Source organism: Amphibalanus amphitrite, unplaced genomic scaffold (genome assembly GCF_019059575.1).
Source record: "Amphibalanus amphitrite isolate SeventyFive unplaced genomic scaffold, NRLGWU_Aamphi_draft 001363F_arrow, whole genome shotgun sequence".
NCBI lineage: Eukaryota > Metazoa > Arthropoda > Thecostraca > Balanomorpha > Balanidae > Amphibalanus > Amphibalanus amphitrite.
This window is the reverse complement of record NW_024882856.1, coordinates 20,338-35,742: the sequence shown is the minus strand read 5'-3', so window position 1 is coordinate 35,742 and position 15,405 is coordinate 20,338. Positions and strand designations below refer to the sequence as shown.

At 49.4% G+C, this 15,405-nt stretch overlaps 1 protein-coding gene across 1 annotated transcript; it reads right to left on the bottom strand.

Moving 5' to 3' along the window:
• Window positions 1-6,110: 6,110 nt before the first annotated feature.
• On the bottom strand, window positions 6,111-14,648 carry LOC122372476 (carboxylesterase 1C-like). Its single transcript, XM_043349692.1, has 12 exons — window positions 14,548-14,648; window positions 12,980-13,278; window positions 11,999-12,124; window positions 11,486-11,642; window positions 11,066-11,251; window positions 10,636-10,823; window positions 10,128-10,314; window positions 9,843-9,935; window positions 9,094-9,197; window positions 8,022-8,187; window positions 7,651-7,774; window positions 6,111-6,496 (listed from the first exon to the last, which is right to left on the bottom strand). The coding sequence occupies exons 2-12, from the start codon at window positions 13,268-13,270 to the stop codon at window positions 6,124-6,126; spliced, it is 1,995 nt and encodes a 664-aa protein (XP_043205627.1). The 5' UTR covers window positions 13,271-13,278; window positions 14,548-14,648; the 3' UTR covers window positions 6,111-6,123.
• Between the last annotated feature and the right edge of the window lie 757 nt (window positions 14,649-15,405).

Below are 15,405 nucleotides of genomic sequence, written 5' to 3'. Positions count from 1 at the left end.
TAGTGTTCAATAAAAACAATTATAAAAAAATCAAGGAGTTTTTGTAGCATTATGTGGAAACAAAAACAAAATAATGCATCGTGCTCCTGAAAAATAATGATTTACTCGTGACGTAATATATTTGTTTTCATAATGAAAATATGCGTCATTTACGTCTTCTATTTGCCTGTTCTGTTTTGCTAAATGTGATGACGTTGCCAGCTGTCAGCAAATTAAAAGCTGCATTAGCCGAATCTGTCCAATGGTAGAAGCCGGTTGACTGCATGATCTTTTGAACTATCTACCCTTTGAACTAATAATGGCAACTCACACTTATGGAAAAGGGACCGCCTTGAAGTAACCACGAGGTCCTTTGAAAAATAAATCGCCCATATCTATTGCAAAGGGGATAGTAGGGATTCTGTTTGACAAATAGTTCCACCTTTATATTTACATTTGCAATTAGATTGTGAAATTAGAAACAATCATGATAAAGCTGAGCTCCGAAGCTAAGGACAGGTTGAGTGTGGTGATCAATGTGAGCAAGACTATTTTTCATTGGGGATTCGTACCCACAGTTCTTTATCTGGGTGAGTACCTACTGCAAATACCTTTTAACTGTGTAGCCAGACTGCAAGAAACAGTAAATGTGTAGATGAAGCACAGTAAAGATGAAAAGCAATCTAACCTGACCTTACCTTCAGTACCTATAGTACTGAACTACAACTTTGAACCTAACAACCTACTTGTCTTCAAAGTATGGCAATTTTGTCGAGATCTCGTCAGTGCAGGCTTGTTCAGCTGGTGAGGATTTAGTGTGGTGCAGATTTTGGCTTGGTGTGGTGCGGATGTGTAGTGCGGTGCGGAATTAGCTTCGCGACGGACATGACAGACCAGACGAGATAGATCAGTAGATGGAACTATGGTCAAGCATGCCCATTTTCGGGACCACATTTTTGTTCCCATATTTGGGAATGAAAAACCCAAATAGGGGAATCTGTGTAGCCTAGGCATTATTTAAAACAAGAATAAGAACCATTAAAATTTAAATGACATCCGAAAAATACAAAATGATTGTGAACCTATTGATATATGTCTCAATATTGTTGGGAAAGAGTTTGGTATAGTAAAGCCCAGCGTAATTTCAAATCGCTCCCGTATTTCTAAAGCAGTCCACCTCGCGGGCCGCATGCCCAAATTTGGGGACGCTTTCGTACACTGGCGCTGCCAGCGTTCCTTATTATGAAAACGGCCGACGGCGTTCCCAAAATTGGGAACGATTTCACTGACCTTTCACGGGCTCTTTTCATCAACACGCATCACGTCCGACGCCTCAAGTTATTGTGTGGTTATTGTTAACGCAACAATCATAAGATGACATTTCCGGCTGGACTGCCGCTTGTTTCACCAGGTCTTCTGCTCTCCTATTCCCTTCGACCCCGCAGTGGGCACGCCCCCCTCTGCAGGATTAAGTACTTCACAACGCTCACTGCTCAGCGATGTTTAACAAGGTCTTCTATACCTATATCCGCCGTCCGCGCCGAGGGTGGAGGCATGTTAACCCGCGCCCCGTAGGGCTACCGGCAGACCCTACCACCCGTAGGGGGGGGGGGGGCGTTTCGGCCCCCCCCTAAGATCTCGGAAAGTTACCGGCCGATTTTCAAAATTCAAACGGCGTTCGATAGCCCCACCCAAGAACTACCTTGTGACCAAATTTCATTGACCTAGGTCAAACCGATGACGTCACAGGTCAGGTCAAAGGTCAGATTTTCACCGTTCACAGGCAATTCAAGAAATGTGCTGTGAAAGCGAGTATATTGGTAATTTATTGAAAACCATCGATGGTACATTGTTCGTCAAACACATACTTTGCTATCTGAGGTCACTGATACCAGGTCAGGTCACAGCGAGGTCAGGTCACCGGGGGTCACAATATGAATGTGTCGTGTGATACATGTTTTATGGTCCATTTTACATGACAAATGCGATTATGTGGGTTAGGCAGCCTTTGGGGCCAGCCTAGGTCACGTTTTGGTGAAGGTCAGGTCAAGGTCAGGTCAAATTAGGTCAAATTTCAAAGTTGATATTTTTGCATAAAATGGGCATCGATTCGATGCAGCTCGTCACGGGGAGTCTAATGGTGGTCTTCGTTTTGCTCTACGAGTTCTAGAATTGCCAAAAATTGAGTTTGAAAATTTGACGTCATCATTTTTGAACAGTTTTTCGCTATAACTTGGCCAAAAAACGAGGTATCGATCTGAAATTTGGTATGTAGATAGAAGACGGTAGGCACTATCACATGTCTTCCGGTTTTTTCGAAACTCAAAAAACTTTTTGGATTTTTTGGCGAATATATCAAAAAAAATTCTTTTTTGATTTTTGGGGGCCAAAACTCAAAAATTTCAAAAATTCGAGATAGCAGTTTTGTAGCCCTGTCAATTCTACACCTTTTATATCTTGATCATTTTTCTGTATCTTCAAAGCTGTAGTCCTGACAGGTCTTCTCGCGAAGGTCTTTTTTCGGTCGAAAATGACAGAACATGACGTCACTCTGACGTCATTTGTGGCCAACCTATCATAGCCTCTGGAAACATTTTTGGTCACAATGTGTAAAATTGATGCCCGGAGGGGTCCTGAAAGTTTGGTGGCGATATCTCCAGCCGTTTAGGAGATATCGACCGAAAAGGACAGGGGGGGGGCGTTTCGGGCCCCCCCCCCCTACGGGGCGCGGGTTAAGTACCTGTCTTTTAACACTGATAGTTGACGAGCACAATAAGTATCCAAAAATGGGAACGCTGAGTACGTCTCACTCTCAAAACACCTAGTCCCTATAATATTCTACTTTTTCCTAACTTAATGAGTGTAAATGGCAAAAAGCCTGGTAGGATGGGGACGAGAAATGATCGAAATCATCGTCATAAAAATTATAAACGAGTCATACAGAGCGACTTATATAAAAGAAATTCCCCCAAAACGATCGTGCCTAAAAAAAACGAAGGCAAAAACCACGCTCATGACGCTCCTTAACCCTATTCCTGGCGGGGGGGGGGGGCCTCAGGAGCCCCCCTGAGGTTTTTTGGTTATTTCTCCCAAACGCGTTGAGCTAGGAAGCTCAAATTTTCTGACTTTTCCTAAAAGGCTTCTACGCAACATGTCTGAAAATTTTGAGTTGATCTGACCTCAGGTCAGGTCACCAGAGGCGGTTTGGTGACCCTACCTCAGAAAAGTTTGCAATCACGCCAGAGCTAGAGTTTTTGACCGATCGATTTCTTCTCTTCAGGCTTTAGTTAGGGTACCAGTATGTGCAATTTGTATATCTCGGAATTTTGATATCGGTGACCTAAGGTCAGGTCAGTTTCGCGACCTCCCCATTATAAGTCAATGGGGGAAAAATCAACTCCCTGTTTTTACCACTAAAACGGGTCGGAATGGCCCCATATACCATACATGACTTCATATACGATCAACCTTCACTACCTTGAGGACTGTTTTGCTGTTGGGCAGCTGTGAGGTCATGTGACGTCATCAAAGGTCACCAAAGGTTTTTGGCCAATAACTTCGTACAGGAACAAGATACAGACGCGTGGATGGTCTCATTGTGTTCAGCTCGTCAAGACGCATCGAATGATATACATGATGACCTCGAGGTCACGTGACCTGAGGTCAACCTTTGACCTTGACCTTTCGAGGTCAACATATATATCATTCGATGCGGATTGACGAGAGGATCACGATGATGCCCTTAGTTTGTTCCTATCTTGACTAATTCGAAAGTTATTCGAGAAAAACTCTCTCCATATCTAGCGCCGCTATTTTGACTTTTTCGACCCCTGTGACGTCATCTTTGACCTGACCTGAAAATGACCTTAGTAAAAATTGTAGATCTTGACCGTGCGTATCCGATGCCGTTTACCGTTTGTCGCTGCGATGTGTAGTTTTTGAGATCTGAAGGGGGGGCCGAATCGGCCCCCCCCCCCCCCCCGCCAGTTTCTTGTCCCGGCGGAGCCCGCCAGGAATAGGGTTAAACAACGCTTAACAGCTAACATTCAAAGAAAATATGGCTTTCAGGGCTGATAGAAATACAGCTGAATAGTTTTCAACCACTTCAGCAGAGTTAACAACAGTAGTTCGCAAGCTGGAAGGCCTAAGCCGTTTCGCGCACCCGCCGTGGATATCTCCACATCCGTTCGGTTTGGGCTCCCCTGACCGCCTCCGTCCCAGCGCATTACCCGGCGTTTGCCAAGCGTTTTGTGGGCTGTGGCGACAAGAGCCTTGCCAGGGCTACGGCTGAAGTCTCTGGCCACAACTTTTGGGATTTTAAAGAGGCCTTGCCGCTTTCACCTTCTTCGATTACGTTAGAATTAAGTTGCTGCTAAAAGCCGGATTGGGTGACAGTCGGCAAGGAATGGGAGAAGGTTGCCTTTGAAACTCCGTGCGGTCGATCCTGTACTCGAGATAAAGGTCTGAGAAGGCTCGAGATGAATCTACTAGCTCGAGAAAACAAAGCATTTGACAGTTTTTAGTGTAAGACACTCGTAATCGTTACACGAATAATTGCATTTTCACTTGACAAAAATGCTGCTTTTACTTGGTATATACAAGAAAGGATGCGTCCAGTGTTGACTTTTACCTCATTGAGTGACTCTTTACTCATTTATTTATTTTGTCCAAACACGTTGTCTTACGCCTAGTGGAATAACATAAGAGGTTGTCTCGATGAAAGTTCGAACTGGAAAGTGAAGTTGTGAACTAAGTGCCTCTATAATTTGGCTTAAAATAATTCATGCCGTTTTTCACAGGTTTCAAGAAAGGTGCAGATGCTGGAATGCCACCAATCACACCACTGAGGTAAGTTTTTTCAGCCTTCTGCTCTCTTTAGAGTGCAAGGCCTTGAACCTGAGATTATGAACAGTAGATATTTTTTATGATATTTTTCATTTTACCATCTCATGATATGAGAAAAAAGACACGAAAAAGCAGTTTTCCTGTTACCTGTTTCATTGATGATGGGTTTGAGTCTCAGAAATGATTATATTGTTCTTAAAATATAATCATAAGCATCTTTTTAACATATTTTTGCGAGGTTTACAAATACACGTATTGGCTTTTAATGACGCAAGTCGCAAAGTTAATTGCAACTTTACCATTTCTCTATCAAATTATGTTGTTTTGTTTTCAGTCTGTTGTGGCAGTGATGCTGCTCAGGACATTGGGAAATCATCTCACATAACTATACCACAAGTCATGAGGAGCACTCAGCGCCCTGAATACCTAGCCGCAGTTCGGGACCCGCCGTCCGTAGCGGGTGGATGGACCGCTCCCGACTGATCCCGTCCACCGGTGAGCGGTCATCTCCCGACACTCGGCGGCTGCTAGCCTCAGTGGCTGCCGATTGACCACAGTCACGGCACTGACCCGGCGGCAGAGACCCAGATTGTGAATTGTGACCTCGCCCATCGCTAGAGATTGTGAATACATGTCGCGTGACTGAGTGAACTGGTGATTTTTTCCTTCGCTTCGCTCCAGCAGCAGTGTCAACACCCGAGAGATTTGAAATCGTTTGATGATTTGGGATGCGTCTCGGTTAATTGGTGATAAATCATTTCGCTTCTCTATATCGGCGATCATGATTTGGCAACAGTAGTATCGGGGGAAGGTCTGAAAAGAGATTTCGGATCTGAGATTTCGGCACCAATCTCGTTTTTTCGGCTAGGACGGCTACTTTTAATCGGATACGGTCCTTGGAGCAGATGCTTCGAACTGCTCGTTAATTCACGTTCATTGTAATTGCTTTCTTTCAAATGTATTTGGGTACATACAGGACACGAGCAATACAATTAATAAACACTAATTATGCATATAGCTATATACAAAGCTCGCGACACACATTTGGCACAATCGCATTGCACATATTCACACGCCCAAATGGCGTGGCTTCGCATTGGGACGTCTCTGTCGTCGTGCTCGTCGGTTTGGCTTTGGTTCTTCCTCGATGTTGATTCATTGTCATGACTTGAACATTGTACTATCCAGTCCATACTGACCTGACGTGGAAACGACGATGACTTTGAACTCAGCTCAACAAATAATCACAGAAAAAAAATCCTCATGGCCTCATTTACTGTGCTATCCATCCCGCTGGATTTAGCTAACCGGGAAGGTCTTTGGAGAGCGTCTTGAGCCACGGCGTAGCATGGTGACGGTGACGATGAGCAGGAGGGCGCCGACGCCGGCCAGCACGGCCAGCCCGATGGTGGTGTCCCGGTAGGTGTCCCGCTGGTCCGTGAGCCGCTCCATCTCGTGCTGCCAGCTCGGCTCGCTGGAGGAGGAGGCCGGCGGCGACGGGCTGGTCGGCGCCGGCGTGGTGACAGAGCCGTTGACACGCTCCTGCACGGCCACGTCGAACGTCTGGCTGTAGTCGTGTTTGACGGCGGTGGTGGCGGCGATCTGCAGGTAGGCGCCGCTCTCGGAGACCTGCGGCCACCGCGTCAGACCGGAGTTGGCCGGCGTCGGGTCGCTGGGGAGACGGGAGGCCGGTCACGGGACGGAATACGGAGGGATGATGGCACATCCACCGACCAGCATCGGATGAGGCAATACATGACTTTGTGTAATGTCATAAAACAAGACCCAGAAATTGCATGAATGTTGGATGTTAAAGGTAGTGTGCCACCTTTGAAAGATTTCCCATTTTATTTTTCCTAGGATAAGAAGCTTCTGTTTTTACCTAATATCGCAAAAAAAATCAAAAATGGGCCTGGAATAGTGCCTTTTTCGCCTAAAAGTTTATCGGTTTTTAGATATGTATAACAACTGTAGTGGGCTCACCTGCAAACAGGCGTCGGGCAACAATCGCGAATGCGGCGCACTTGTGACAATAAGCAAAGGTCATTATAGTGTTACGACCATACGACGTACGGGAATGAGTTATCAGCTGTCTAATCGTAGACAACACAATGTCGAGCCTTAAACTGTAAGCCCGTATTGGTATTGTTTCTTTTATTTGGCTGTCGAACATTATTTATGGTTTGAAATATGATTTTATGTAAAATAATTGATATGAAAAAGCCGTCTTATAAGTTATGACCCCATTTCACCACACGCAAGTGGCAGAAATGACAATGATCAGCTGACGCATTTTTCTTGGCCGAAGTCAGAGCGCGCGGCCCGACGCACCACGCGTATTTGGAAATTCCGACCTCGACGAGCATCAGAAGCCAACTAACAGGCGTGTTCGAAACCGCAGGAGCTGATGATGAACGGGTTTATCGAAACTTGATTGGATGAGCATATCGGTAATAGCGATTTCAGTGTGTGCATTTATTGTTCATAGTGGTGTGAAATGTGGTTGGGGTACGACCGACAACCCGTCGGGGCGAATTTCGCACTGGGGTACTCAAAATTTGAAGAATTTAAGACGTTTCCATGAGTTTTGAAGGTATGGATAAGTTCTAAAAATCCGGTTCTCCTTATCTGGGCCATTAACTCCATACGGTCCAAGAAAGCTGGCACACTACCTTTAAATCGTGCATTTCTATGCACCCTGAATGTGCTTTTTATTTTTTACTAGTGGATTATTTGTTCCCTTTTGATCGGTCGCCTCATTACGTTTCACGTCGTTCTTTAGCTGCGTTCGGCTCAGCCCGTCACCCTCCAGCCCGGGGTACTTACTGGTGGATGGCGAAGTTGGTCCACATGTCTGTCATGGTGTGGCTGACTTGTGTTTCCTCCTCGTTGAGACCGGTCATCAGCGGGAACGGGAACAGGTAGATGAGCTCGTCAGCGTGCGTCACACCTGTGGAGGAGGCGGAGGGTGAGAGGACGTGCCCGCTGCGGTGAGCGGTATGGTGAGCAGCGTCGTTCCCTTTAGCATCCGTCGTTCATGCACTGCTTTCAATCGATAAAGTTCATGAAGAGTTTTAGTCTGTTGATAGTTGAAGTTGGCCAGCGTCGAAGGGCGGCTGGTAGGAAGTTTGTTAATCCCAAACTGACTGGCGTCGAATGGCAGAGTTTGTTAGACCGTGTATCTAGGTAAGACTAACCGGTGTCGAAGGGCAGCCGGTCCCTGCCCATGAAGAAGAAGTGCGCCATGGAGAGCCTCTTCCTGCCGCGGTACTCGAACGAGTACATCCACGAGGGCACGCCGGCCTCGGCCAGCAGCTGGGCCATCGTTTGGGCGCCGGCCTTCATCCCAAACAGGCCCGTCAGCTGGGGGCAGAGCAGCGGCGGGTCTCTTCGGTCACGGGGATTACTAACAGGAGCTAGAATAGCTACTATGAACGTCAAACCCCTTGAGACCCCACTTTTTTGCGATAATTTTTAAATGCGTCAACTTTCGTTGACAATATTCTGGCAATGTATGTTTCAGAACCTGCCGAAACTTTTATTACTAAGGTATTTTGACGCCAAGCGATTATGGAAGGTACTTCTCATTCACTCGTAATGCTAAGGCCAATTCAGGCCCGGGCAGAGGCTTGCGCTCGGCCACACTCGAGCCCCGCCACCAGCGCCATCTGCTCTAAATGCCATCTACCAGCGCCCGCTACCGCTACCAGCTACCGCCCACCATCAAGCTTGAATGGAGCGAGAGACGCGAGTGACCGGTCGCCGGGCAAGGAGCGCCGGAGGGGTAGGGCGGAGCTTAGCGCTGACGTCATTGCGTGGCTCCGCCCCATGAGCGCGTAGCCTCTACCCAAACAGTAGATTCGTTCCGTGAAATTTAACATTACGAGTGAATGAGAAGTACCTTTCATAATCGTTTGGCGTCAAAATACCTTAGTAATAAAAGTTTCGGCAGGTTTTAAAACACACATTGCCAGAATATTGTCAACGAAAGTTGACGCATTTAAAAATTATCGCAAAAAAGTGGGGTCTCAAGGGCTTTGACGTCCATAGTAGGTGGGTGCATTCTAGAATAGCTAGAATGCATTGGTGGGTGGAGGCCCATGGACATTTTGAAGTTGTTTTGCTTTCTCCTGTACCATTTTCTACCCATTGTTGTTGATTACAGGCTAAGGATTGACACGGCGGCGCGGTGCGGTGTGCCGTCCGTCTAACCAGACTGACATGACAAACAATCACAGCCCTACACACGGACGGGCACGTGTGCCTTACGTCCTCCAGGCCGGGGTACATGGTGTTCACGTCCCAGCTGTCCACGTAGTAGAAGTAGTTGTCGGCAATCGACTGGCTCACGCCTCCCGTCGGGTCGTTGATGTCTGCAACGAGGGCGGGCCGGGCTGCTGAAGCACTAGGAACAACTTGTGGCGAGAAGAGAGCGTCCTGGCCTGATGCTGTCGAGCATCACCTTCATGACCACTATACCTACACTGTATAGACTAACTTGACTGACGTTGGTTGTTCGAGAGATCAGGATTTTTTATGGCGATCAAGAATCCGTTGACTATTGGCTGTTGCAGTGTCGCATTGGTGCGCCTTTTAAAATCCGAGCTAACTTTGCATTCATGTCAGTTCTGCATGAAAACAATTGACCACCCGACCATCAACTATGGCGCGTCCTTCCTCCCCCTGACCCCCTCCAACCCCCCTCCCAGCTCCCATAGGCGCGGGAGCCGGGGGGGGGGGGCAGTGGGGGCAGCTTGCCCCCCAACTCTGGGGCCGTGGGGGCGGTGCCCCCACAGCTTTGAGACGGAATACCACACTTTTTTTGCAAATGTTTTCTTTTTTTGTTGAAAAAGCCGAGGGGTGAAAAATAAGTGGCCTAAAACCGGTGAGAAAACTAGATTTGGGGGTACCCTAGGTTGATCTCTATTATGGTGTGCCCCCCCCCCCCCAGTCGGAAAGTAGTTCCCGCGCCCCTGCCAGCTCCAGCTGGGATGATCGTGTCTAGTTCATTTACTCACGAAAAGTATACAGCATTTTCTGGATGCAGTCGTTCTTCAAGAAGTCGGTGTCGTTGATGAGATTGTTCTCTTTCAAATAGTCATTGTACATCACTGAAACAGGACATAGTGAGTTGATTTGTATGGATGTTTGTGATTTTAAATATCATTCGAACTGTATGGTGAATGATGTTTGACTAACCGTCCAAATTTACTTTATGGGTTTGCAAGAGGTTGTAGTTTGAACCTGATGGCTATTCATTGTAGGCCTTACCACCTTGTTTGAAAAGGTAACATCTTACTTACGTCCGAAAATGAAGGAGCCCTCGTTTTTGTTAGTGCCGTGAATGGTGGGCACCTTGTTGAAGTTCCCCTCCGTGATGAGTTCGACAGGGTCCTTGGGCAGAAATCGGTTTTGTTCGCTGATCGTGTCCGGCTGGATGATGGGGTTCAGGCCGTCAAATCCGTTACGGGCCGCCTTCCGCTCTTCGGCCTGGGAGAGAGCCGAGAGGACATTAAATTAGCATCGCAGTGACCTGATGAGGCATTCACCACTCTCAGAACCGAGACACATCGCCTTGCGTCTCGCCGGGACAGCGGCAGCGAGCTTGTCACGATAGTTCACTGAGATAACTTCTCAATGTAGCTCACAGAGGCGGCTCATCACGATTGTCCACCGAGCCAGCTTATCTAGACAAATCATCGAAACAACTCGGCATAGATAATCGAGCCTCGGAAGCCTACCTTGTCAGCTCACCTCACTCCTCCGCTCACCCTGACAGCTCACCCCTCCATCCCCCCCCCCCCCGCTCACCGAGAAGTCGTCTCCGAGGCGGACCAGCTGCTGGGCGGTCATGTCCCTCAGACACTGGAGCAGCGCGGGTTGCTCGAGCGGGCAGCCGGCCTTGGTGGCCAGCGCGCGGCCCGTCACCAGCGGGTCGCTGTTGTAGGCCCAGTCGGCCACCGCCGAGCCGGACTCTGCTATCGCCGCGTGGAACAGACCTGCGGGAGATGGAGGGGCGTCAGACGCTGAGTTTCGGACGCTGCGAGGTGGGGTAGCAAATCGTTTGAGTTTTATTCGAGTTTTATGGAAAGATTGAAATGTCTCGAATTTCCCTCTCTGGTGTGGAACTCATATCTGTCCTGCTGAGGGCTTACCAATCAGCAAACCACCATCAATGCCACACCTTTCCACTGAGTACCTATCATCTCCCTCTTCGTTCTTTTCCCTTCAACCTTCTCACCTTTGGCGAGCGGCGAGACAAGCAGCAGGGAGACGCTGGCGCCGCCGGCCGACTCGCCGAAGATGGTCACCCGATCCGGGTCGCCGCCGAACGCGTCAATGTTGTCCTGCACCCACTGCAGAGCCAGCACCTGGTCCAGCAGGCCCAGATTCCCGGGCGCTTCGTCTGTCAGCGTGGTGAACGATCCTGCGCGGCACGGGTCGGGATGGCTTAGCGCCCAGGCAGCGGCGGCCGGCGAGCATTGGTTTTATCAGTGTGGACAATGAGGACAGTCTTCGAGCACCTTGATGACATTTAAAGGATGGTGAGGACACTTGTCAGTCGCCGAGCACTCTGAGGACACTCATTGAACACTCTGAGGACGCTTACAGGACAGTCTGAGGACACTCGCCAGTCACCGAGCACTCTGAGGGCACTCACCAAGCACTCCGAGCCGGTAGTGCGGTGTCACCACTACGATGTCCTTATTTCGCTGCAGCCGGTCCGGGTAGTAGAGGCTGGAGCCGCCGGTAGTGAACCCTCCGCCGTAGATAAATACCATGACGGGTAGCAGTGGACCCTCCAAGTCCTCAGGCAGCTGGGGAGGGAGGATGCAGAGGGGTCAGTGGGGGACCTCAGAGCAGCAGCAGCGGGCTGTCGAGGTCCTCAGGCTGAGGCAGCTGGGAAGTGGGGGTACAAACGGGTCAGTGGGGGACATCAGAGCAGCAGCAGCAGCGGGCTGTCGGGATAGATTAGAGCTAAAACCGACAGAGTGGTCACTGGTCGTGGTCAATGGTCAGTGCAGCCAGTAGCCACAACGGTTTCCCGAACCCGTCCAACCTCCGTCTCCCTTATAACCAATACGGACTGTAGTTGACGTACTATATATCGACCCACGGTGAAGCATTCTTTATCGAACTCCTGGCTGCAGCCCTGCCCGTCTGACCCACTGACCTTGGTTGTATAGACGTTGAGGTAGAGGCAGTCCTCTGTGCCCGGTCCCTGGATGCCCGACTGGGGACAGTTGTACGACGGGTAGGTGGCGTTCAGGTCGCCGTAGTAGCCCTTCTTCACCGGTGCCTGAGGGCGAACAGGGCAGGGAGGACGGTCACCAAGTGAGACATGTTATCACGGGTGCATGTGTCGTCCATAGGCGGCGGAACGGGGAGGGCACCGGTCACCGTGCCTCCCCCCTTTGATTTTGGCATTTTAACATTAGCCCTATGGGCGTTGCACGGAAAGAATGGGACCAAAAGTCAGCAGTGCCCCCCCCCCCCTTAATTGAAGGTGTTCCGCCGCTACTGGTGTCGTCGGGTAGGTATCGATCGCAAACGCCGTAATAGGCCGGATACCAGCAGGTAATGTCCGGCTTTACCAGCCTTCCTGAATAGGTGTTCGTAAATTGTATAAGTTCGTACCTAATTTCTTATTCCTTTTCTGTGATTCCTAAATTTAGCCAATGGAATAAAATACAACACAACGGGTTATGTTTTTATTAGTAGGTTAAGGTCTCTCAATGTCTGATAACTTCATTCAGATTGGCACATTAGGTATGTGTTACGCTGAACGTTTGTAGATGTATGTATAGTTAGCTCCGGTGTTTTTCCCACCTTGAACCAGAGTTATCTAGTGAGCGGCTCCCGCTTCCCCGATCGGTCTGTAGCTCGGCGCGTCTCCTACCTTGAACCGGTTGGCTCCGGTGGGCGGCTATATCTCCGGCGCGTCTCCTACCTTGAACCGGTTGGCTCCGGTGGGCGACTATATCTCCGGTTCGTCTCCTACCTTGAACCGGTTGGCTCCGGTGGGCGACTATATCTCCGGTTCGTCTCCTACCTTGAACCGGTTGTCTCCGGTGGACGCCTATATCTCCGGTGCGTCTCCTACCTTGAACCGGTTGTCTCCGGTGGGCGACTATATCTCTGGCGCGTCTCCTACCTTGAACCGGTTGTCACCGGTGGGCGGCTCGCCGAACGGGATGCCCTGGTAGGCGAGGAAGGTGCGCCCGTGGTCGATGGTGTACACCAGGCCGTTGACGGTGCCCTCTGTCAGGTTGACGGCCGGCGCTAGCGGCAGGGTGACTCCTCGCGGCGGCCGCACCAGGTCCTCGGGCCGGTACTGCGGCACCCCCTCGTCCCAGTCGGCCTCGGCGGGCCGCGGGAGGGCGCTCCCCGATCCGGCCATGGCCAGACAGACCACTGCCAGCTGTACGGAGAGCTGGCACCGCATCGTGCTCCCTGCCGGCAGCGTGGATAGGCCGGGTCGACACCGCGTCAGGCTCCCGGCACTCAGTGGCAATAATTGCGATATTCACCCGGGCTACACCACCAGAAAATGCGACGAATCGGGATAAGGCATGCACATTGCACAGTAATATCGACATATGGTCGGAACTGACAGAAGGCTGGAGTGACGCCGACGGTCGTCTACGTGTATTTTCGTCCGCTAGACCTCAACCGGCATCCGATTTTGGTAATGTGCGAGAGTTGGAGCGGCGCGCATTAGGAATTGCCTGCGTGGCTAGACTGCACCGCAGCACATATTAGTGTTGCGGGTTGCCTATCCGACAGGAACGCCGCGGCCTAGTACAGTGAAAGGCGGCCCCGGGCCTTACATATACGGAACGGTAATGAATGATGCGTTAAATTAAATTCATAAATCAGAAGGGATCGCTAGGAGGATATATCGTATGTTTTATCTTCATACGTGCAAAATTACTGGAGTGTGGGCTCAGTGGAGCTTGTTGGAGTGGAGCTTACCGAAGCCGTTGAATTGAAATTGATGTGATGAACTTCAAGTTTAGACTTTAGTTTTACTTTTTACATATTTTTATTTGAACTTCCTAATACCTACCTCAATGAAATCAAGCTACCAGTCGAATGAATCGACATTTTTCAGAGTTTTCGATTTTATTAATACAAAAAGGGCATGACAGCAAAAACTGGGATGAAAAGACAAAAATAAAACTTTTGAATTCCAGTCTCTATCGTTAACACTCTGAAACAATCGGTTGTGTGATAAGGTGCGTGCATTGTGCAATTACTTGTACCTAATAGATAGGTACCTATTTTAATTATAAAGAGAAGCGAGCCAAACAGTTGATTTTTTATTACTTCGCATCTAACGTTCTTTCTAAAATAAAGGTACCTATTATAGGCTCCAGCTCCTAAGTTCTAGTCCTTGGAACGTTTCTATTATAAAGCCCTGAATCGTGATCCGAAGGTAAATATTTCAATGTTCGGAACTAAGTTGCGTGTGCAATGTGCATGTATATAGGGAGGTAGGTTATAAGGTTTATCCAGGTAATTGTAAATAGATGTTTCAGAAACGTCCGAGCAATTGAGAGAGACACTTTCATGTAAGTATTTTTATAACATCCCTCACACTTCATTAATAACATTCCTCGAATGAACCAATGCAGTGTTGATGTGCCGATATTATTCTAAACGGAACGGACCGACTCCGCCTGCAGCGCGGCGACTGTTGACTTGTAGGTAGGTCCTCACCTGTTCGTACAATTCGTGTGCGAGATGAAGTGAGCCGTTCGCTCCCCGAGGAACAACTGTGGCTGTTGTGGCGGTACGCGACCCTGGCGGCTGAAGGCTCCGCCCCTCCCACCTCCCAGATAGGCCCGCTAATCACCCTCTATCAGACTCTTCAAACAACAAAAATCGCGGGTTTACCATTATGTGTGACTGCCTGTTCGCGGCAAGAGTAGGTACTCGACATTTCTGCAATGTTTTGTTGCAGTAGATTATCCACTGATCGAGCTTATTACCTAAATACATACAATACAGTGGCGTAGCCAGTAGGACCGAGGGGCACGTAACGCTACCCCATCAGGTGCAGGGGGTACACGGGCCCGTATCCCTGCGGCGCCAATTGGCCAATGAGGGTCCAGGCTGGCTGCATTTCGACTCGAAAGGGCCCCAGGACTCGTGGGGGACCTCATCGGCTCCTAAGTAGCCACGCTTATCTCCATAAGGGCCCCACACTGGGTTCTGAAGGCCCTTGACCGGCCTCAGAGGGCTTCTTGTCGGCCTCTGGAGGGTCCCTGCCGGCCTATGAGGGGTTGACGCCCCATGCCGAGGGCCTGAGGGCCTCACGCCATTGACTGAGGGTCTCAGTGGCGTCTGAGACTATGTTGGTGTCTAAGGGCTCCAGCCTCCACAAGGCTACTGTAGGCACCACACAAGCTCTTAAAGAAGTCTCGCTGAGCTCTAATAGGTCCTATAGCACTAACCAGCCTCTGATGGTCCCTCCCATGCGTGCACTCATAGTCGGACACCAGGGCCTGTTGGGACTTTACGCCGATAACTCTAGGAGCCGTACATACACCGGTGGACTACACCAACCCTACGAGG

Excerpts from the sequence above, each read along its gene's own strand:
- LOC122372476 (XM_043349692.1), bottom strand. The coding sequence starts at position 13,270 with ATGCGGTGCCAGCTCTCCGTACAGCTGGCAGTGGTCTGTCTGGCCATG. Across the intron at positions 10,315-10,635 it reads GCCTCGGAGACGACTTCTCG|GCCGAAGAGCGGAAGGCGGC; the intron begins GTGAGCGGGGGG and ends GCTCTCTCCCAG. Across the intron at positions 9,936-10,127 it reads GGGCTCCTTCATTTTCGGAC|TGATGTACAATGACTATTTG; the intron begins GTAAGTAAGATG and ends GTCCTGTTTCAG.